This window comes from Simochromis diagramma, unplaced genomic scaffold, assembly GCF_900408965.1.
Source record: "Simochromis diagramma unplaced genomic scaffold, fSimDia1.1 OVJJ01000293.1, whole genome shotgun sequence".
NCBI classification, from domain to species: domain Eukaryota; kingdom Metazoa; phylum Chordata; class Actinopteri; order Cichliformes; family Cichlidae; genus Simochromis; species Simochromis diagramma.
Window position 1 is genome coordinate 21,904,276 of NW_024386801.1, and position 24,498 is coordinate 21,928,773.

Genomic DNA, 24,498 nt, shown 5'->3' on the forward strand with positions numbered 1-24,498 from the left:
GGGGTTTTGACAGTGCTGTGTTTAATTTTTGTGCTTGACAAAAAAGACAATTCTTTAAACTTCAAACAGCTATCGTACAGATCAAAATCATATGTTGCCTAAAATCTCTCCTGTACATATGTATAGATATATTTATATATATGTACATAAACGCTTCCGATAAAACAGGTCCTTAAAAATAAAAACACACACAGTAATAATGGGAAGCGTGAATAAAAAGTGAATTACAGAGTTGGGGATCAGCTGAACACGAGTCAGGGTAACTGATGAGCTTTGAAAATATTTATTATGGCTTACAATTGACAGAGGACATCCTGTATTTCTACAGTTCTATTACTTATTGCCACAACCACCTTCACTATGAACCAAGTGAAGGGCTCAGAACCAAAACTCAATTTACAAACACTATATACAAGCAGCCTGTTTTTCTCAGCTGTTTTGCTTTAAGATTTATATCACTGTACAAGCATCCACATACCACATACACCGATCTATAGAGCATTTAGACTTACTAATTCTTATGTACAAATATTTGGTAAAACCCTGATTAATTTCAACAGTATTTTAACCAACCTTGCAACTATTTAAAGATAAAACACGTGAATATTTCAAAATACTTAATACCCAAAAGAAAGCAAAAAAAAAAAAAAAAATCAAAAACAAAAGAAAGAGAAAAAACCTGCTTTTTCCTTCTTTGATCCAAAAACACTCAGTGGCTTCAGAAGTACAGCATTTCACTTTAAGTACACAAGAATACTGTGCCAGGGCTGTTTTGAGGCAGGTTAAATACTATAGGTGAGTCAGTTCTTAACCAGTCTCTGAATACTGTCACGTACTTGCTGCAGGTTGATGCACTGGAATTAAGGCAACAGTAAAACAACCTGCTGCATTACCTTGTGTTGTTTCCCACACACGAGAAGCCACTTTTCTTTAACCCCAAGCAATCACATAATTCAAATACTGTAATAGAATGAAACTATGGTCCCCAAGTACACAACTGTATTACAGTGTAACAAGTACTAGTAACAAGTACAAATACTAAGAGTCAAAGGTTGTCAGGTACTTAGTCTTTACATCATGACAGGAAGAATCGTGGGGAGGAGGAGGGAGGAAAATGTCTATTTGTTTTCATGCAGGTCTCTGTGGAGAATCCAGATCTCCTCATGTGATTGGTTGTTGTTGTCAATGTTGCTGTAGTAGTTGTTGTTGCTGCTGCTGCTGCTGGATGGAGCCTGCTTTGTTCTGCTGTTGGTGCTGCTGTTTGTAGTTCTGCTGCGGCTGTGGGGCGTCTGGATTCGGCTGGGGCTGTTGCTGCCATTATTGTTATTGCTGCTGCTTGGGGTGGCCGCAGAGACGCGGGTGTGCTGCCCTCGGCTGCTGGCGATGGGGAGCTGTGATTTGACACGTGGGCCCGATCGTCGATCGTTGCTCTGGACAGACGCCTGGTTGGAGCTGCGGCTGGACTGACTGACGGTCTACGGATCAAAGATTGAGCCCGCTTTAACGTTTTCATGTCAGTGGACAAAACTGGTGGGGGCAATAATGCATGAAATTACAGAGGAGATCTGAAACGTAATCAAGTTACTGCTTCTTACTACTTCTAGTTATAAGTAACCTGTTTGTGGTGTAGTAGACGCAAAAGGATTAGCAGCAAGAGTAAGCCAAAAGCTCAGGATTCAGACTGCTCTGCACAACTACATTCAGACATTGTTTTCTACTCTTCCTCTGTTTTCCATCAAAAAGAGTGGTTTGCACCTGCTGCAACACCGTTTAGAGTCAGTGGAGGGCCAAAAGTTATAGTGATGGTTTAAAAGGAGAGGAGCTAAATGTTTCAGTGAGCGGATCAGCTCAAGGGCTCCACCAAGGCTCACTATAAGATAAATAAAGGATTAATTACAACTGTTAATTGTGCAATGTTGCTTTAGTTGAGTGAAAGAACAAAACTAGAGAGTTGGAAATTAACTGGAACAGGTCTCGTTAAATATCAAACCATCACTAGAGTTTGACTTACAGGCTAATGTATTCATTGCTTTCTGATGCTATTTACAACAACTATTATTTATCACAGTGTTAAGCTGCTAATCGCCTTTGCCTCTTACTCTTTCCATCTGTGGTCGTTGCTGGACTGCGGTTTCTTGCTCAGCCTTTCGTGGGAGCACTGCTTCTCTGGGCAAGCTGGAGAACAGGATCATGTCATCTTTGGTGTGAGAGATCTGTAAGAGATAGAGAAGAGTATTTCAAGCAGCAGCTCATACCTGGAGGAGTGTAAGTTTTGACTTTTCCCCCCTACTTTTCTACACAGCCATTTTCATAGGGTCAAAAGTCGCTGGACACCTGCTGACCAGCAGTTTTATGGTCAGGTGAGGCCAAATTACATATGACGCAGATAAATATCTTGAGTTTCAAGAGTGATTCCAAGTGTTGAGCTTGCATTTGGTATGGTTTCATGAGAATTCTAAATATGATGTCCAGAAAGATGGAGGTTATCATAATGCTGCAAAACCACAATAAACTTATCAGAAAGCTAGCAAAAGAAATGATGGGAAGAAGAGAAAAGTATGGAGAAGAAAAAAAAACAAAACAACAGCTCATAACCCAAAGAATACCACAGTATCTGTCCAGCATGAGGGGGAAATTTGTATGCTTGCCAGTGGAATTGGACCACTAATGTGTAATGATGTGAGTGCTCACAGAAGTAGCAGGAGGATTTCTTTAGTGTTCAGGGCAATTACTCTCTGCTAACATTCAGCCAAATGCTGCAATACTGATCAGAGAGTGCTTCACTGTGGAAATGGATAATGACCCAAATCATACAGCAAAAGCAACCCAAAAGTTTTATAAGCTGCAAAAATATGATCTTCTTCAATGGCTGATCTCAAACCAACAGAACATGCTTTGCATTGTTACTGCAGACACAAGTGAAAGCACAGAGATCAGAAACAAGCAACAACTGAAGGCAGCGACAGGAAAGGCCTGGCAGAGTGTTTCTAGGCAGGAAACACAGTATCTGATGTCCATGAGTTCCACACTTCAAGCAGTAACTCACTGAAAAAACATGTTCACCCCAAAATTCAAAACAATCCTTATATTTAAAATGATTTTAGTTTATCCAGATCATTTTTAGCATTAAATACCAGTCTGGTCACTCAGCAGCGATCTATATGTCAGTGCAGTGAACTTTAGCTTCTTACTGAAATGGTGGGAAGTACATTTCAAGTTTTTAAAACCTTCCTGGGTCAAAAGTCAGTAGTTGACAACATTTCACATGCAGTATTTATATAAAATTATTAGTGCTGTCGAAATGAACGTGTTAACGCACATTAATCCGCCATCACGGTCAACGCGATCAAAATTTTTAACGCAATTAATGTCAAAAATTGCAGAATGACTCAAAATCCCTGAAATGTTTCTGTCAACGCATTTCAGGCAGTTTGTTCAAGTAGAGTTACCTTTGCAAATGGGCAGCTGATCTGGTAGAGACGGGCAGCTGAACCAATCAACTCAATATGGAAGATGATAAACGCACATTGGCCCTCTCGATGGGAAATTTGAGTATTAAAAAAATAACAAGACGGAACAGTCGACCGACATAAAGTATTATGCACATTGTTCAAGAAGGAATTTTCTTTTCACCGAAGCACCTCCAGCTTAAAATATCACATTGACGCGAAGCATACGTTAGTCGGGTATGCTGCTAGGACTTTGGCTAACGGGTCACCCAGCTTGCGACAAACCACTCACGGAGCATCAGGGACTCAGTAAGTCTACCTCGCAAATATTGACCGACACAACCGCCAAGTGGACTGCAACAAACTGCAGACCTATTAATATCGTTGAGAACAGGCGCTTTACATAGCTTTGGTTCCACGTTTCAAGGACTTGAAGTGCCTGAGTGTGAGAGTGGATAAATGTTTACACAGTTCTTTTTGTTAACACGAATGTTCAAGATGTTCAATAAACATGTTAAGTCCGTATATTTTCCCTTTTTCTCGAGTCTGTTTGCTTATGCAAAATGAAATGTGATCAATATAGAATAAAAATGAATGATATTTAATCGTGATTAATCAAAATTAATCCACAGTAACCCTGTGATGAATCCGATTTAAAATTGTAATTGTTTGAGAGCACTAATACATATATTATATATTAGTGCATACTTACCTGTTAGTATGTAGGGTTTTTAAAAAGTTGTATTCCACAGAAGAGAATCTGTGCTACAAGATTGAAGAAAACTATTCAAATTCTCTTTGAATTTAAGCATCCAATCGTTGTGTTTATTCTGTATTTACTTCATTATATTGCATAAATGTCAGTTACAAGCTTAAATATAAAGTTGAAAAAAATGTAATTGCAACCAGGCTATTGATCAAGAAATTGCAATTAATTACAGAAAATTGTGCGATTAATTTGTTATATTTTTTTAAATCTATTGACAGCACTAAATTATATGTCAACGGTCTCCCCACTATTTCAGTTTGTCCTGGTCATAAATTACTGTTAACGGCACATTTCCACTGGATTGATAATATAACTGACTTCCCAGCATTGAAACGTCTCTTTTAAGTTAGAGTCAGAGTAAATCCATTGTGTCAGTGAGTGAGTGGAGAAAGGCTTGTGAGTACCTTAGTGATGTCTGGCTCAGATTTGCTGGAGCACATTGTCTGCAGTTCTCTGATCAAATCGGTCTCATCATCAGAGAAAACAGACAGACCTTCGGGCTGTCTAAAAAAGTATAGAAATTTAAAAAATTAATAATAGTAACAATAATTTTTACAAAATATATATGCAAAGGCACCTAACGTACTGTAACAACTACTTAATTAAGCTATTTAATAAAAATATGTTTGCAAGTTCTGTCTGTCCACATATTAATATAAGGTACTGATGCTAATGCTATTACCACTGCTGCACATTTATATTAATGAGACACAGAACCAACCTCTGGACTTTGCCATTGGAGATCAAGCTGACATCAGAGCTCGAGAGAGAACCTGAAATCATAGGTTAATGTACAGCTTTATTCATACGACATGAAAAACGGCAGTTCACTTAAATGGCAACAGGAACAGAGCCAAAAGCCTGGGTTTTATTAAAAAGGCTTATCTATAGAAACACGGAAGGTGAGCTGATGAGTACACAAACTGTGCACGTGGACACAAACAGGCATTCTACCAATAGTTTTAATTAGAAACACTTGCTTTCAAATATAAAAGATGGGGATTTGTGGTTTCTCCTGAGTAAAAAGGAGAAAAGAAAGAGCCAGGCAGCAAATGTTAGGGCTGGTAAACAGTGCCACCTTGTGGAGATTGAAGACGTGTCCTTAATCGGGGCTTTCAAATGTCTAAATCTAACGCTTTACGCATCGTATTTTAACAAGCGCTTTATATGTGACTGAAAAAATGCTTTATCTGAAGTATCTGAGGACTTTCATTGCTCTGTTACATCCAGAACGTCACAGTGTAATGATTTTACATTTAAAACACAAAATAATTAAAGCTGTCTGAATGTGAAGAAATAACCACTATGACACAATGTCGAAAACATCTGTGTGTTGTGGTGAAGAGATATCGTCTGCACTTGGGTTGGGCCGCACGTTCGTGTAATACCAGTTTGTACCATGAGATGGTACCAGCGAACCAATGCAACTTTTATTTAATCAGGAAAATCATCGAAAAAAAGCATTTACAGCTGCAACCTGGACAAAAGCAAAGGTGAACGATGGCAGTAGATAACAAAGTTAAAAACAACAGCATGCATCCAAAATCAGGTGCCGGGCGGTGCCACCAGTTACCTTACTGCTATGGACCAGTTTTAGTTAACACTTACAGAATACAATCACGCCTTGATACCTTTAAATTATTCAAGTAAACCTGCCCCTCCAAAATGACAGATTTTTAAAAGAATATTCCCACAAGTACAAATACATTGTTCATTGTGATCCAATGCAGAGCAGCATTCTTACCCTCTCTGAAGGAACTGCTGCTCCAATTCAAGGCGGGGCTTCCCTTCTTCCGAGGGCTGGTGTTGGATCGTCTCAACTTGCCACTGTCCCGTCCCCTTCTACCTCCTCCGCCGCACATGCTTCCTTTATAGGGGCCAACAGCTGACAGAGGGAACGTGCCACCCTGAAACTCTAGCAGGTATCTGTCGATTTCTGAGGAATAAGGGAAACACTGTCGATCAGTGCATTTTTAATCTCATGTCATGTTTTTTTCCCTGCTCACTTATTTCCTTTGGGAACTTGAGTGAATCAACAGCCAAACATCACATGTGACGCACACGCACCGTGTCGAGGCAGGGGGCATCCCAGGAGTACAGCCTTGTTGACCAGGATGCTGAGAGCGGCTTTCACCACAGCCTGTTGTCCAGCACTCAGCCCACAGTTGCTAAGACATGGTCTTTGTGATGAGGGGGCTGGAGAGTGAGAGGTGGAAGAGGAGGAGCGCTTGGCTGTTACCCGGGAGATGATGGCTTCTTCTACACGGGGGACGACCACAGCATTCCAGAGACGTGCCAGCCACCTGCACGTATGTGCACACACGCAAACATGTAAGCTTCCAAGCACGCACACACTTCATAGTTCTTCCCTTAAGTCGTTTCCTGATCTTTTTCCTCTGGCCGCAGATTATCTGGTCAACACTGAGGTCGTTTCAGTTCAGTTTAGAATGTTCATTTATCATAAATGAAGGTAGAAAGATAAACACTTTATATGGAAACAATCAAATCATTAATGTGTAGAGAAAGCAGCACTTTTTAAAATGTAACCAAATCAACTAAAAGCTCATTTACAACAGATCTACTAAGTAATTCCGTCACTTATGTACAAATATTCACTGATTTTGTGTTTTTCATCACAGCAAATTAAACTACTCTCACCAAGAGGGGGACTGTGCCTCTGTACAGGTCAAACAATCAACAGTGCAGGGCTTCAGCTTTAATTCAAATCGCATAACTCCTTCACTTCACAAATGAGCACTGGAAACAAACTATAATTTTTTTCTAGATAGAGACATGTTCACACACCTTACAATGGCCTGCGCGTTGTTTGGGACCACAGGGCAGGACAGGAAGAGCTGCGGGCCCAGCAAAGCCTCATGGGTCCCCAGACGGGACAGGCAGGCATTGAGCTGCTGCCAAACCTGGCTCACCCACAACACCAACCGCTCCATGACGCCATCAGGAGACCAAAGTCCAGTCCCCATCTGGGGGAAAGAAGCAGGGCAACAGAACTGAATATGTTCTGCTCTTATGATAAAACACCATGTGGCTAAAGTGAAATATCAAAAGGACATATGGGAAGGAATATCACAGACTGGGTTTCCTGTGAACAGTTCTACTATGTTTTTGATCACGTCTCCCTGTGCTACTCTTAATGATCCATTTCCTAACATTTGAGCTTGTTTGGGATTACAGGTGGAAAAAAAAAAAAACAACAACACAATTTTGGTTGTGATTAAAACAAAACCGATCTGGCCGTCCACCAAAATGATGCAGTCTCTCTGGAAGCTGCAGCTAAACCTCTGTCTGACCTTGTGAAGCAGCTTTTTGCGGAGGTGCCTTCCCAGCAGGCTGTGCAGTGGCTCCTGATCCCAACGAAAAGTGACCCAGCGGAAATGCTGCTGGAGACGAAGCTCTGCTCCCTGCAGGCGGGGCTTCGATAATGTTGCAATCAGAAAGTTCCCCTCTCGGAAGTGGTGGGGACCTGAGGGAAGGAAGGACAAGACAAAAAAGCCGATTTATTTGGCATCATCTTCCTAGTCAGTCTCTTATATTGTTGTTATTATCTGACTGTTGGTTTTGTGGTCGAGCACAGGGAGCGCGTTCGCTGTCCACTCCACTCTAGGGCCTGCCTGTCTGCCTGCAGTGAGCTATGTTGTCAGATGGAGGCGGTGTACAAAGTATGTCCTACAACCAGTCTGTGGTCCGTGAGTCAGCCACAGAGTGAAGTTCGAACATACAAAGAGCTGAAGTGTTAAAAACAATGAAAAGTGTCCACTGCAGTCGCTGTCTGTGCTTTTCATGCTTTATTTTATGATCTTTTACGCTTTTTTGCCGTTCTCCCGTTCTCGGTGGACTCCACTATCACTACCTGGTCTATTCTGGCCCACATACCTACCAATCAAAGTTAGGCAGTTCCATATGTCATCCACTTCCAGTGGCATGCAGTCAGGATCTTGAAAGAGTGCACGGCTGCGTGTCTCGCGTGGGTGAAAACCCCTCGTCCCCCTCTGTCTGAAAAGCTGTGTACAGACGGACACACTTGCAGGACTATAAACCCCACTTAAGACTTCCTGTTTACCGAAGAGCACAGACTCTTGTACAAAACAAATTAAAATTACAGCTGCAAGCTGCAATGACAGGGCTCTGATCGAAACTTTCCATGGCACCTTGGACATGCCCTTCAACGAGAACTCATAAGCTTTGTAATTTAGCTTGGCCAACGTCAGCAGTTGAGACTGACCAAATGTGAAGTTGATCCTATATAAACTCATACACCCCCCCACACCACCCCCACAATCAGTCAACTTACTGCTGGGCTTAGCGCAGGGATTCAAGAGGATTTTTGTGCCTCTTGGTACCAAATTTCAAACAGCAGTGGGACTAAACGTTTGACATAAAAGTTTCCTCCACCTGTGTGAGACACCAGACCTTACGTGTGTGTGCTTTACTACACTGTCTGTATCTGTGCTACAGGCTCTGTCTGCAGCCATACCAGTGTTCAGGACCAGTGATGAAGCAGCGCTCCTGCTGTCCAGACTGTGGCAGAGGTCTCCAAGCAGGCCTGTTAGGGATGCAGCTTTCTCCAGTCCCTCCAGCAGGACTATCACACAGTGATCAGTATGTCGAGCTGGTAGGCTGACCCCTGACCCCACAGCTGGCACCAGGAAACCTGGAAGAAGAGGAGGAAGGAAAATAAACAGCAATACAACATAAAGCACCATCAATACAAAGACAGGGGAAACTGCACGATCCTAAATGTTGTCACTGCTTTAAATCGCTGTATTTCTGTGAGTTGATCTGAGGCACTTTGAGAGTGGAAGAATGAGTGATTTCCTCCCACCCGACCCTTCCAGAATCAACCATAAAGAGACAGAAAAAAAAATTCTTTTGTGCAATAAATGTAGCTGATCAAATTAAACCATGACTTTTAAATATGAAGCTTTCCATCGGTGTGTCTGCTCGTGTGTTTTCCTACCACAGCTGATGAAAGTCTCAAGCAGATGCTCTTTGGTCAGGCTCTCTTCCACCTCCACCCTCACCACGTCACAGCTGAGCCCCCCTGCCTTCTGCTTCGACTGATAGAGATACAAAGAAGAGGTGGGGTGGGGGGAGATGAGTGAAGAAGCACAAAGAGGTAAGAAGGGAGCCCGTTGTCATGGAAACAAAGGAAATGTACGGTTACTATGTGCCGAGTGAAACGGAGCAGGAGGAAATTCTGAATGAGAAAAAAGGGCTTTTCCACATCAGAGCTATCAAAGATATTCCTGTGTCCTTCATTTGCTTTTTAAATATCGTGGCATTTCATTGTGATACACAGCTTTATTAAAAAAAAGAAATCAATAAGTAAATGAATAAAAAGGAATAATTATTACTAAAGCAAGGAAATCATCAAAACAGGCACCACAAATACAGAAGAATGACCACTGCCACATGACTGATTAGACACAAGACACTGTACAGGGCTTTCATATACATGATTCCCTGTGTTTATGTAGGTAATGGTTAATACCGCTCTTATGAGTGAGAATTTCACTTTCTAGTTTAACAGTCGGACAGTTCGGCTTCTGTTCCTAATTCACAATTCTTCAACCTAACCTTATTTTTTCATGTAGCCACATCTTCTTTTGTGTGCACGTGGAAAAATACAGTTTCTGATGCCATTACCAGACTAACGTGTCAATGTGAAAGCAGCAGTGATTCAAACAGTTTTTGCCCATGTGCTGGCCAAATATTTAAGAATTAAAAAAAAAAAAAAGCATCACTGATGATGAATTTGAGTTCCACTGTGTGAGTTCCCCCTATTCCTATTAAATCTGTGGCCTGTGGGAAGGACCAGTGGCTAGCCTTTGGTGTGTTTCATCATGTTGTAATGAGACATTGCATTACTGTTTGCCAGCAATTTCGGTTTCATTGCATCAGCCTGTGCAACAGAGCCAAATGCAACTTTGTTTAAAGATGTAAAGTAGAAGATTTTCCTCAGACTTAACTGTCAGCACTCCCTGACATGGAAGAAACTCACAATTACACCTCAGCTATGAATGAATTTGCTTTCATGACACTTTACTTCAAAGTAAGGCCATGTTTTCTCACACATTCAGCTGTTCAACACTACACCTCCCTTCACATGACTGGCTGAACACACACAGTGGTCAGGTTTTAAGTAGGGGTTGTAGCACTTCTTTGAGAGCGCAGCGCTCCGAAACAGCGTTTAAGCCGTGGTACCTTGATGTAGTGAGCAACCAGACCGGCGATGTACTCCTGACAGCTGCCCTGGAGCCCATGAAAGATGAGGTTACCATACTGCTCCACCTAAACACAGACACAGAAACAGGCAAAGACTGAGCTGACAAGAAGAGAGAATAATGTGGTAGCATGACAGTCTGTCTACATTTAATCCTGTTGTTTAATAACAATTCCAATTGGATTGAGATCTGGTGACTGTGGAGGCCATTTGAATACAGTCAACTCACTGTCACATTCAAGACACCAGTTTGAGTGACTAATATATTGTCCTGCTGGCAGATGGGTACACTGTGGTCATAAAGGGATAGATATGGTCAGCGACAATACTCAGGTAGGCTGTGGAGACACACCCCACACCATTACACCACAACCAGCAGCCTTTTCTATCCAAAAAGCTGCTGGACGAATCTAAGCATTCAAATTCTTTTGCTTGTATACGGGGTTCTGCCATGGATTCTTTTATCTACACATGCTATTATCTCCCCCCCCCCCCTTTTAAAACAAACATCTGTGATGACAAAATGCCTGCTTTTGATGCAGCCAGCAGGGGGCAGCATAGCTGCTAGAAAATCACACCCTCCATTTCCTTTCATCTGTCCATCACCCACTCCTCTTTCTTTGCCATCTCTCTCACTAATGGTGTATCACTTCCTCTGTATTTTTCCAGCATCTTACTCACCAAACCCCCCCCAATCCCTCACACTCCTTTGTGTGTATTTGCATAAATGTGTGCAATGTGCGCGCTTACCAGGCGGACATAGTTGTGCAGCAGTGGCAGGGGGAAGAGGGATTCCAGAGCCAATTCATCGAGGCATGACTCAGACAGACCTGTCAAAAAACCCCACAGACGCACAAATAAATCCTCAAATCCAATCTGCTTTACATGCGAGGCTCCTCTATGCGAGCCCAACCTCAAGGTGCCCTTGGAATAAGAATGTCCTAAAAACTAAAAACAGCATGTTTAATAGCCACATTATTTATTTCCTCAGTGCTTTTAGCTACAGGCCTGCAATACAGTAAATGTAAACACTGCTGTCAGTAAATCAGAGCAGAGTGAGGGTATGGTCTACGTGGATATTTACTAATAGCTCTTAATGCTTTCTGCCAGTGAGCGGGATGAATTACAGTTGTGAGAGGTTTAAATCCACACGCTGAGGACTCTCAGTCACTCATCCTTCCTCAAAGATTTTCACCTAAACCACAGTTTTTAGATGAACTGGAATAATTCTCGACACAATCTCTGAAAGCTTTGTCACTATATTTAACATATCTAAACATTAGTTGAATCTAAATCTTTACGATCTTTCATATAAAATACAGAAGATCATTTGCTTCAAAAGCAAACTGTGGATGTTGTCCCAGTCTGCCCTTCATAAGGAGTAAACACAGGGGTCAGTGAAGTCAGCTGTCTCTGTTTACAGAGTCATTTACAAGATAATTTGCAATTGCAGGCAATGAGTCGAAGGCTGTGAGGGCAAAGTAAAAACAGAAACAGAAGCTATTTAAATAAGGCTGTACGTATGCCAGTACTGTGGAGTTGGATCGTTGGGATGATAATGTGAAGGATATTTCAAGACATCAAAACCTGCTTTTAGGTATGTCTGCCAGCATCTCACGTGCATTAAAGTGAAGAATGTACAAAGAAATGTAGACAACGAAACATCAAAGTTAGAGCCGTATCTAATATGGGACCACGTCTGGACTCAATCAGAACCGACAGGTTCAGATTCCATATGATTTGTCCTGCTCCAAAAAGTGAGCTGATTCAGTCTCGTCCTGTCCCGGATTCCCAAAAACCATGAAATATGAAAGGACCGACACACTTCTGCTGTTAATCTGAAAAAAGAAAACGAGTCTGGGGGGCTCGGTATGCTTTGTGGTAGAGGCTGTTTTCCAAATTTCCTCTGATAGTTAAAATTTGTATATTTTTTTCAGGATTTGGGGCTTTTTGAAGCTTCGAGAGCATAATTTACATGATATGTGATATCAAAAGAGTTGCCGTCTGAAATGTGCTGTGTGAAAAAAAAGAAAAAAAGAACGTGTAATAAGCCAAAGCTTCAGCCTTCATCTGCTCACTGAGTATTTGCTTTATTTGTTTTATTTGCTTCCATGGGAATTTTGTCATTGATTAAAAAAGTTATTGCATTCATTTTTTTTTAAGGCTGATCAGTGAGCGTGGCTGCAGAAGGAAAGCGATGAAGCACAAACCTTTCAGTAGCTCAAAGAAAGCAGTTATGATTAAATATGTAAAAGAACACGCACAGAGAGAGATTTTGGATGCATGTTATTTCAGGATCAACCTAAATTGAATTTCCTTAGATCTGATGGTAGATACAGCAGAAAGCCAGAAGGAGAATACAGACCAGACGTTGCTAAAAGCACACAAAAGTGTCAACTAACTGCTTTAGTCACACAGTCTACAGTACATATAGGAATCCTGGATGCAAACTTAAAGAAACAGACCAAAAAAGATTCAGGTGATGATGATCTAAAGATCGCACTGTTCCTTTTCCAGGGTGGAATGTTTTTAAAGATGTTTGCTATACAATCATTCCACCCTGCAAAAACAGCAGCTTAAAGAAATCATTAATACCTGCTAACATAAGCTGAAAGTTGTATTTCGCTGTGTATGGATCGTGACTTAAATGTAGGCCTGAGCACAGAGCTGGTGTTGCATCACTCAAATAGTGAATTTGATTAATTATAATCTTTTATTTATTCAACATTACATTTAAAAATGGGTATTGTTTCATGAGACTAATTATTCTGAAAAATGTTCTGGCTAGAGTTTTCCTTCATGTGGTGCGGCTCAGTAGGTAGAGCCTGTTACAACACTGCCTACGCTGCAAATGCATCCAAACAGATTTGTTGGGCCCTTTCATCCACCAAATGGCATTTGTTACCAGTGATGGCAGCTCTGATTCTGGTGTGTGCTCTGAGCTGCTGAATGAGCACCGACTCTGATTGCCAGGTTTTTTCGTGTTGCGTTTTTTTTTTTTTGTTACCTTTGAGGCGGATGGTGATGCACTGGCTGAGAGGTTTCCTGACCAGGTCCCAGGGGGATACAGGCAGCTCCTGACCTGGTAACCACTCAGTATCTCCTGGAAGAAAAAATAAAACCAGACCCATTACAATCACACAATCTGAGCACACAGTTGTTAAACAAACAGTTTACTCATATGGTGACACAAAAGGACTGCATACACAATTATAAGTAGCCTATTGTGCAGTTTATCGGCATGTTATGTAGTTGTCCTTATCTGTTCTGCCTTTTTGTGGCATACCTGTATTAGAAGATGGGAATTTTATATACGTGTAATATAACAAGGCCAGAGACGGAAGAAAAGAGTAGAAAGAAGAAAAATGGGCAAAACAGGAGAAACGATGAGAATAAAAGAAAGTGCAAATAAAGCATAACAGGTCACCAACTGGTGCATTGGTAACAGTCAAAAGACAAAGAGCTACTGAAAAAATAACAGATACACAAACAAACATAGGATCTTCTCTGTGTGTGTGGGTGTGACTGTTTGTCACGAAACGTACTTGATAATGAGGGTGGGAAGCCATAACAACACCCCCCAGGAGACCCGGACCGCCCACAGCCCCCCCATCAGCACTGAAGAACCAAGGCCACATGTCCTGATGATAACCGTGTGCCCTCCCTAGACGGAGCCTCCGCAGCCAAAGGGCAAGAACGCCAAAAGATCAGAGGCAACGGCCAGCTGATCCGCCAGACACGAACCATGAATTTAAGTATTTTAATAAAATACAAATGTTTTTATGAATGTCATTCATGTAAAAGAAAACAAAATTATAATTACAAAAATCATTTTATTGATTTCAAAATATCTCCGATCGTCCCAGTTTGCGTCACAATAAGCTTAAACAAAATGTTCACCACCAGGGGGCAATGTTTTACCAGTGAGTGTGATGACATTTTTTTCAGGAGTGCTCCTGTTCTTTAAACTTTTTTTAAATTTATTTTTTCATTCCAAGACACTGTGGCTCTTGATTGCGTTCCCTGTTGTCATAACGGGTGGCTGTAGCTCAGGTGGCAGAGCGGATCAGCCACTAACCAGAAGGTCGGTGGGTCAATCCCAGGCTGCTCCAGTCTGCATGCCAAATATCCTTGGGCAAGATACTAACCCTATGTTGCTCTCCGATGCATCCATCGGAGTGTGAATGTGTATGAATGTTAGATACTTAGAACTTAAGCTTAGAAGTGCTTGTGTGAATGGGTGTGATTGGGTGTATAAAGCGCTTTGAGTGCTCAGACAGAGTAGAAAAGCACTATGTAAGAACCAGTCCATTTACCATAAATAAGAATCTATTTTTATGACTATGTTGATTCATTGCCCGATCTTGTGGTCCAAATTGATATTACATGAAAGTATACCCCAGCTATGCTTACTGTGAGCGCTCAAGTCATATAACATGCTTGCAGTATTTTCCTGCAAGCAATCTTCTGACACAGGAAGAAGTCTCCGGCCGAACCAGTAACTGCACTGCTTCATACGTATTAACCAATTCTCATAACATCAGGGGAGGAGCAGCTTAATGCAATTGCCCTGAAAGCTGAATAAACATTCAGTGAACGTGAACTAAAGAATGTGGAACACGTAAAAAGTTCAATATAAAAACAGTGCGGCACATTTTTTTAAATTATTATTATTAGTAGTAGTAAAGCTGTGGTAGTACAAAAGCACTGCAACTTTTGTAGGATTGTACTACTGTAGTGGCTTTACAATAATATTCTGTAGTCACCAAGTTTGGGGAAATTAAAAGGCTAACATTTCACCTAAAGAGCCAATGACAGATGACTTCGATGAACAGTGTTCAGTAAAACTGCCAGAAGTTGGGGCTAAATTGCCCTGTGCTGACTAGAGTTTGTGCTTTTGTACAAGTCTCCATTTATACTGCAAACTGAGACTCAGCTACACTTTCACTTCAACCCAGAGACAAACTGTTCAGGAAAAGGGTTGAGAGTTTTCTCACTGACTGGACATCCAACTTCCTTTTTTAAAATTATATTTAAAAAAATATTTTCACACTACTGCAGCAACAGTTTCCACAGCAAAGGCAACAAATGAACGATGTAAGGCATGGGACTAACACTGCTCCCAGACCAGCCTGGCAGTAGCTGATACTAACCTGATTAGTGATGATTATTTGTACATTTTTCAATTAATTAGTAAAAATAGCAATAATCATCAGTACAAACCCCCAAAATATTTAGTTGCAGTAAAAACAGAAATTAGGACAGCAACACATAAATCTGAATCTAAAAGGAACACATATCTGCCATTTTTAGGTGTTCTGAAAAGCTCAAAAATGTCACAAAGAAAAACAGATTCACAATTTAAATACTGGGAGCGGTCTTTTTTTTCCTTCTTCTGATTTTAAATTTGAACAAAGATTAAAGCTAAGCGATTAGTATTCAAATATTCAGATACCAATAATTTAGTTTCCCTGTTTGTGTTTGCTATTCATTCTGTTTTTGCCCCAGGCAAACAAAAACAACAGTTAAATGTCATGTTATTGTTAAATCATAAACTGTTAAATAAAGGTTTTTCATATTATCATCACGCCATCTTTGCTGTGACACAACAGCACCGATACAGGTAAATGTCATTGTATCAGCAAGTCATCAATGCCAACATCCTTACTTGGAGCAGATTTGCGTCTGTCCCTAATTTTTTAATCAGGTATATTAGTCGAATTCCCCGCAAATGCAGCAATTTGATCTTGTGCAGAATATTTCTGCAACTCTCAACTTATAAGTCTCATAACGTCATTAAATTTCACTCATCTAATAAAACAATAAATCGCAAAAACTGAGACGTGTAAACAGTTGCAGAAGTCGGCGCTCAACAGCTCAACATAAAGGTAGCTGAATTGAATGTAAACACCCCGCTAAAAAGCCCAGCATTGCGCAACAAAAACACAAAGGGAAATGTATGCGATGTGCTGAAACAAATGAGACGTGGATGGAGACTCTCAGATAGAAAGTCAGACACCAAAAAGTGTCTCTGTGTCTTAAGTTTGATCCCGGTTGACACAGAAGACTGGCATTTTCTCCTAAATTGCCGTCTTCCTCCCCTTTCTTCGATCCCTTCCCCCCCCAACTTCATGCATTATGCATCCCTCTTCTGCTCATGCTTTCTTTCATCATCATCCCCAAAACACACACAGAAGCCTAGCAGTCGCTAAGCCTCTTTAGAGACAGTAACAGCACGAGAGTAAATGTGTGACAGAGAGGTGTAACAAGAGACTACAGCAAAGAGACGAGCAGTCCTTTGCTGGCCGAGGACATCGATTTCCTTTTTATCAGTCTGGAATTCAGAGGGACCTTTACTGCAACACACACACGCACACACACATGCACACACGTAACTCTAGCCCTGAATAAGCCTCAAGCTCAAGAAAGGACTGGCTTCATAGGGTGACATTTGAGGACCAAAAAGGACACAAACATAGGCGCAGCACATAGACTCCCCACATTTCCCAAAAGATTAAATATTCATTATTTCAAAGAAGAAGAAGAAGAAAAAAATCATGTGAGAAGCTCTGAGCATCAGCCAAACAACTACAGTCTCACAGCAGATGGCTACAGCTGAACATACAGGAAGCTGATAAAAGATTCTACTGTGGATACATTTATACAGACTACAAGCATTCAGTAGAATGCTTTTACACAAATTGTCCACTTTTTCTTCTGGACTAGTTTGTAGCAATAAAAAACAAGCAGTCTGGGGATGGACATCTCTGCCAAGGCTGAAAGCCTCCACTGCATGCATGAAATTTTGAACCCAGAATGTTTTTTTCTTGAGCACATCAAAACAATGCCACCCAATCCTTCTTTTTTCAAATTTAATATGCATTTATAAGGATGTGATAAGAAATTTCTTTTTTTTTTTCTTTTTTTTTCTTTTTGATTCACCTTCTATTGTTTATTTTATTTTCACTTGCTGAATACGGGACAGACTTGACTGGAGGAAAGAAGGGGAGAAAGATAGAGGGAAAGAGAAACAGCTGAGAAGAGGGACGGGGGAGAAGGGCAAAAAACAAAGACCAACAGAATGGGCAGGGGAAAAAAAGAAAAGGAAAAAAAATGCATATATCGATCACCTGGATCACCTGTTGAGAAAGAAAAAAGAAAACAAGCAGATAAGAAATGATAAGAAATTTCTAATTTTGTTCAAGCGCACAATAGTAAAGAATCCTTCCAAAACCTCTGAGCTCAACCTCCAATAAAAATAGCAACCAAAGCCTAACTAACTAGTAAGAAAGTAAGAAACTGAACTAATGACAAAACCTTGGAAATTGTTTTTATTAACATGCTGATGTAGCTGATCTGACTGACTGAATGACTTTAGCTTCAGGTGTAACCAGTAAATATCTCCAAATGAACAACCAGACCAGGAAATCCTGTTAGATGTGACAGTCATTGTTTGTTCTCCAGTTGTGCTTTTAAATCTAATTATTTTAGGTGATAGCCAATGGTTTGTTCTCCATATGGAATTTTTACCTGCATGTAGCAAAAGTACACCCACTGATAGCAGTGATACTGCTCGGACTGCAAATTTACTACAATCAGAGCTAAAAAAGACTTAATGTAAGCAAAAGTTTGCAGTTTTAGAAAAATAATGCAATACAGTGGAGTATGGGGCAGACCTAGCCAAAGCAGACTACTTCATATGACCGTAACGAAGCTTCTATTTGTTTTAGTGTATTAATTCAAGGAGTTTGTTACCTTTACACTGCAAGGACAGCCACTGCCAACATTAATCTGTACTTAAATGAGACAGATGCACAACAAGCTAAACCCTATCGCACTCTTTATCGCATTTAAGGGCATGCAGCCTCTGTAATAGAGCAGATACATGAAAGAGTAGCAGCTTTTACACCAATAGAACGAAAACACAGATGAGTCCTATTCTTTGTCCTTTCATTTTGCTTTGAGAAGATTACTGAGCCAAGTGACACCAAGTTTGAGGAAGATTAAAGGATGTACATAAGGACGGGAGTGCATGAAAGGATGAAGAAAGGATATATGGCAGGTAAAAGAAAAAAAGAGTAAAGAGTGAAAGAAAACAGATGTAAGAATTCTAAGTTTGTTAGGAAGGTGAGAAAGATGAGGCAAAGATGCAAAGGAAGGACAAGAAAGACAAAGCAGTGAAGGAACAACAGAGGGATAGAAATACAGAGAACAGGATAGAGTGTTTCTTCACCTATGAGGACAGAGGCAATACTGGCAGGACTGAGGCCTAGTGGGGGGCGCTGCATCTCTTCTCTGGCCATCTGAGATTCTCCACACAGGATCTGGAGGTGGGATGTGAAGGTGTGGCTAAGGGCAGCGCTTAGCTGGGCCCAGTGTGTTGAACGATCAACCGACACTCTGCCCAGCACCCAGTGGGTACCGGGGAGCCCCTTCGCCACATCCTCTTCTAAGGCCTCAATGGGGCACATGGACCCTGTCCCTCCTCCTGAACACTGGAGATAAACCTGGACCCGATATAATTCTGTGAAGACAAAGGAGAAGAAAAGCATGTGCACAGAGTGGGAAGAACATCAGCACTGTGTGCAATAAGGAGTTAAAGCCACATTTACGACACGTATTTTTGCAATAATAACACAAGCTGAAAAGAAGACCTCCGTGTGATACTTTTAATTTAATGTTGCACACAAAATGAGCAATGCAGTGGCTTACCCAAAAAGCCTTCAAGCAACCAACACAGCAGTAAACAGATAAAGTACTCCACCTCCTTCCCCACACATCACACCATGGTGACTGGGTGCAGTTTTCACAGTTTCAGTTGCACAGTGGGGGAATAACCTGGAGACTACAGCTAACTTTCAGTTTTACCTTCAGATGGAAGTTTTCTGCATCAGCTGGCTAAATTTAATTTTGTTTGAATGTAAGCAGGCAGCTTAGATTCAACCAGCTTGTGTATCTTGCCTCAACTGCACCAATAAAAATGATGCCCCAAACTGCAAAACCTAGTTCCTGGATAAGTATAACGTGGTTCAGAGGTGCACAAGGAGATGATCCTCCAGATCAGCCAAATTAAAATCAGGATTAGTTTTTGTGTGTAGATAAACACACAGCAAACGCAGGCAGCTACTCACGGAGGTTTTCAAGCAGATCTTTGCAGTCATCAGTTGCCACGTCATGAATAGTGCGATTACACTTATCCCTCCTCTCAATGTCCTGTTCGCTGTGACTGCACAGCACCTCCAGACACTCCTATACACACAAAACAATAAGAATAAACAAAAAAATGTATTTTCTCAACATACAGGAGACTTTCCACCCCGACTGAAAGTCTAAGAATTTGTTTACGGGGATGCGATCACATTATTTTTTTGTCTTTATCTCTATTCTAGTCAGATATTCTAGCAGAAATGCAAACTCGTCTATCTATTATTCAGTTTTGGGCTGCCTGTATTCCTCAATTTCTTGTCCTTAGCTGACGGGAGTGGTACCCAGTGTTGTCATCTGCTGCTGTAGCTTGTCTGCTTCAAGGTTTGACATGTTCTGCATTCAGAAACACTTTTCTGCATACTTTGGTTGTAGTGAGCAATTATTTGAGCTACTTTTTGATCTGATCTCTGGCATTAACACTTTCACGCACAGAACTCACTAGATATTTTCTCTCTCTATAAATCCTAGACATGGCTATGTGGGAAAATTCCAGCAGGTCAGCAGTTTCTGAATAATCAGATCCTCACATTTGACACCAAAGTCACTTTTCATCCTCATTCTGATGCTCAGTTTGAACTTCAGCAGGTCCTCTTGATCATCAGCAGGTTCATATGAGGAATTATAGAGTGAATATGAATGCAAAAAGCCAAAAAGGAGTAGGAGGAGGTTGAAAAGCTCTGTAAACATGCGAGGAGTGGACAGGAATCTTCCACATGCAGACTCGCTATAATCATATGCATATTTTTACGATTTTTACCTTAAGGCCCAGGGCAGCAGCCATGTGTGCAGCCGTCCAGCCATCACTGTTGGCCTGGTTCAGCAGGGCAGCAGGCAGTGCCAAGGTGGCAGGAGTCACAGTGGGGTCACTTTGGGGTGGGTGGTATAGGAGGAGACGCAGCATGTCGGCGTGTCCCGAGCGCACAGCAGCATGTAAGGCTGTGCAGTTGTCCTGCAGAGAGATAAAGGTGAGCATGTACGCTGTGTTGTGTTGGAGTTCAACTGACAGAATCTATTAGCGATACCTGACACCTTTCAAGTGAAGTGAAGGTGTTACACACTCATATCAACTCTGCTGCTTAGAATAATAGATGGTGGTGATTTTGTATAACTAACTAAGTTTTAGTGGTTTCAGTTTATACGAAGCATTAACAAGAAAAAAAACACCCACAAACACCCAAAAGACCTAAAGACAATTCAATTCAGACTTTTTTGGCATTTTCTAATTACAGGATAAAAAAAACAATGAAACAAAAGATTTTGAAGAAAATTAGCTCTGACATACTACACATTCAAGCTGTACTCTTAACCCATATCAGGCCTCAATGTAAATCATTACATTTGACTGAACACACTGGCCAACATTTTCTTGTGGCTAAAAATACCTCCACACTCAAAAGCTTAGATATGCTATAGAGACTCTGGCAGCTCTCTGGCTCAGCAGGGAAGTCAGACTAAATGAAGACCAAAGCAGGTAACTAAATATAGGGGCTTCGTCACACACTGTCACAGTAACTAGCAGGCTCCTATGGTTACCATGGAAATCCAGAAAGCCCATACATCAAAGGGCTCTCAGCAGAGAACAGCCCCCCAGAGAAAGCTGCGATCCTTTATGTGAAATGGACAAAGTGTTTAACAGTGAACATCATTAGTAACAAGTGACTAAATGGAAAAATGTGGAAAAGGGGACAGCGGTGTGTGTTTTAATGAAAGGATTACATTCTGTGCAGTATTATCCAGAATATACGCTCAGGGCAAAATTATTAAACGAGGATTAAAACTGTAGCAAAGTGTGGTTTTTGTGAAATCACACACTTATGAACTTTTAACACAATATTATATGCTAACGGTACATCTTCTCACTTATTATGCAAATGATGACTTTCAAATCTGAAAATTGTCCAAACATCAGTTACATCGGCAAGCAATTTAAAACATTAGCGTTAAAGCATCTTATATCACTTTGAAACATCTGTAAGGAACTGATGATGTAAAAAAACAAAAAAAACAAAAAGATATTACCATGAGCCAACAACCTAAAAAAAAAAAAAAAAAAAAAAAAAAAAAAGCCTATATAGCTAAATTACACTTTTAAATGAAATGAATGCTCGCTTATTTTGATCTACATGAGCTGAACTGTTGTGAACTTGTACTGCAGTGATACAATGCTACTAACTTACAAGTAATTTTAATCTGTAAACAAAAAAAGATATCTAGTTGGTGGATATTATTATTATTTTTAAGACAAATAAGCATGGCTATCTATACAAGTCACAGGAAACCAGGTTGTCCTATTACGTAGTAGTCAAACAAATTCATTATTGAGTCTTAAGTTATACTTACCACAGTAGTCAGTGAGCGATCAGCTCCAGTGCTTAGCAGGACCTGGGCACAGTCCAGCCTTCCTGCCTCACAGGCCAGGAAGAGTGATGTCTGCCCCCCCACTGCCACTGTGTCTACAGCAGCTCCTGCAGTCAACAGCACCTCCACACAGCTGAAAAGAGTTAGAGGCAATGTTAGTAACGCAAGAGGCGAATAAATTTGGAAAGTATTCATTATCATTCAGCTCATTCAGCTGACTAAACTAAAAGTGAAACATTACAAATGGTATAAAGGACATATAACAACAATGGGTGGTATCCCATGGGTATCTAAATCAATTTACGTGTCAAAATTATGGCCAAATAAAACCAAAGTGCTTCAAATGACAGCAATCAAAGATTAAATTACATTAATGTATACAAATTCTGGTAATTATTCGAGATATTTTGTTGCATTTATTCTTTACTAATCATTTACAGTTGTTACTCCTTATGGTACACCACCTGTCAACAGCCATGGGAAGACATCATTCACAACAGTCTGCTACAAAACTGATGGGAGTCCAGATCATCTCAGGAACACTAAGCCTGTCAGCTAACACTGGGACTAAGTCATGATATCCAAGGGGGAAAAAAGACTTCACACTGTAAAACAAGCTGTGTGTGTGTGTGTGTGTGTGTGTGTGTGTGTGTGTGTGTGTGTGTGTGTGTGTGTGTGTGTGTGTGTGTGTGTGTAAGGATGCCTTTTGGATATCCTACTCTATAAATAACATGGTGATCAGATATTACAGCACTGCACATTCCCCAGCTGGCTCTGTGCATCCTCGCTCAGTCCACTGTGGCTGACACAGCCTGGCTCTAAGCACTGGGTTCATCTTGGCAACGCATCACAATCAATACGAGTGATCGCAACTGACAGTGAAGATAGTGTAGGAGCAGATGTTTCACTCATTTTTCACAGCTCATACTGAAGGATCTAGTAATGTTTGAAGAGGAGAAATTAGATAAAGTTGCAAACATGAACAGGTACTGCCAAGTCAAGCTGACTTTATTTCAGTTGGTTTCAGAAGAGGAGCAGAGCTAGTCTCAACTTGATTAATTAGAAAATTCCCTTCAGGCATTATTGAAGTTCTTACTCTTAGAAGTTAAACTATGCTCTACCAAACTACCAGTTTGAACTGGTGTCATTACAGAACTGAGCAAACAAGCTGCCGTCGCTCTGGGCAGTGGAACCCAGCACAGTTAGCAGCATCTGCCTACTGGTTGTTTCACACATGGGAGGCTCCAGCTGTGCTTGTCTTCCAGCAAAGTATGCATAATGAGTCATCAATTGACAACACACAAACTGACTTCAGGGACCAGTGTGACAACAAAAAAAAGAGAGCTCAAGTCCCGAAAATAGCAGTAAACAAAAACAGGATAACTATTAACAAAGTCACACTTCACGGTTTCTGAGACTTGACACTTGTTTTACTCAGGAAAGTGCCAACTGAGCTACATTATCTTTTTTTGTAATTTAATTTGTGAAAGCCAACTGAATCAGATAGAAAGGAAAATAATACTTAAATGTAATTAAATAAACACACACACATGGACACACACACAGACACACACTGCTGGTGTTGCTGCTTCTCACCAACCATGATCTGTCAACAGTCAGCGGTGGCTACGTTACATGGTCAAACCAATGAGTTCTTGGGGGTTCTAGTAAACCTTTTCATAATCCAACGAGTAGGGATGGGTATCGTTTAGGTTTTATCCGATACCGGTGCCAAACCGGTACTTTTGAAACTGTGCCGGTGCTTAAACGGTGCTCAAACCGGTGCTTAAAGAATGGAGAACACAAAATTGGTCCAAAAACCTCTCATGTTCAGCTGTTTTTTTGTAAAAAGATAACAATGTTAGCCTTTTCTGCAGCTATAGGGGATTTATGGTATCACTCTTGGCTGGAAGCAGTGCTTAATCAATGGAAAAAAAACACAAACTTTGTCCAAAAACCTCTCATGTTTAACTGTTTTCCACTTTTTCTTTGGTCATTTTAGCCTTTTTGGCCAGGGTGAAGGGAGTATCTGCCATCAAACAAGAAGACAGCCGCATGTAGCTATGATGATGTTTGCTAGTTCACCTTACATGCATTAACGTAACAACGTGGTTAGCCTACTCAACGTAAATTACACACGTACAACATTAAGCTACTCACGCAGAGAAGAACGGCTGCTGCTGCATCATCATCCGTCATCATTTCTGCTACAGGCAGGGCTAGGGGCCAGGACTCTCTTCTTCGGGTTTTTGGGGGATGTTGCTAACTCTGGGTCCGATAACTGGCAACCCACCCGCAGTAGATGTGCTCGGTATGAGGTCTCGCAGCAAGCTATCAAATACGGCGCATTTCTCGGCTTTTAAAAAAAAACGCTATGCATCGCCAGGTGTTTCATTGGATTTGAGGTGTTACCTCCTTTGACAGTATCACAGTATCAGCTTAAAGCACTTGTTGCAGGCTGCTGAGTTTGC

General features: G+C 41.0%; 1 protein-coding gene across 2 annotated transcripts in view; it reads right to left on the reverse strand.

The window, feature by feature from the left end:
• cttnbp2 (cortactin binding protein 2) overlaps positions 1 to 24,498 on the reverse strand; it is a 96,502-nt gene continuing 72,004 nt past the window's right edge. For both annotated transcript variants that reach the window (XM_040026547.1, XM_040026546.1), the window contains exons 7-23: positions 22,010 to 22,160; positions 20,427 to 20,618; positions 19,594 to 19,711; positions 18,696 to 18,986; positions 13,470 to 13,565; positions 11,213 to 11,292; positions 10,444 to 10,530; positions 9,197 to 9,296; positions 8,714 to 8,890; positions 7,530 to 7,702; positions 7,024 to 7,202; positions 6,286 to 6,521; positions 5,963 to 6,154; positions 4,940 to 4,991; positions 4,623 to 4,722; positions 2,100 to 2,213; positions 1 to 1,475 (exon numbers count right to left, since the gene is read on the reverse strand). In XM_040026547.1, the coding sequence (XP_039882481.1) occupies positions 1,119 to 1,475; positions 2,100 to 2,213; positions 4,623 to 4,722; positions 4,940 to 4,991; positions 5,963 to 6,154; positions 6,286 to 6,521; positions 7,024 to 7,202; positions 7,530 to 7,702; positions 8,714 to 8,890; positions 9,197 to 9,296; positions 10,444 to 10,530; positions 11,213 to 11,292; positions 13,470 to 13,565; positions 18,696 to 18,986; positions 19,594 to 19,711; positions 20,427 to 20,618; positions 22,010 to 22,160 (2,695 nt within the window). In that variant the 3' untranslated portion in view covers positions 1 to 1,118. The remainder of the gene's footprint in view (positions 1,476 to 2,099; positions 2,214 to 4,622; positions 4,723 to 4,939; positions 4,992 to 5,962; positions 6,155 to 6,285; positions 6,522 to 7,023; positions 7,203 to 7,529; positions 7,703 to 8,713; positions 8,891 to 9,196; positions 9,297 to 10,443; positions 10,531 to 11,212; positions 11,293 to 13,469; positions 13,566 to 18,695; positions 18,987 to 19,593; positions 19,712 to 20,426; positions 20,619 to 22,009; positions 22,161 to 24,498) is intronic.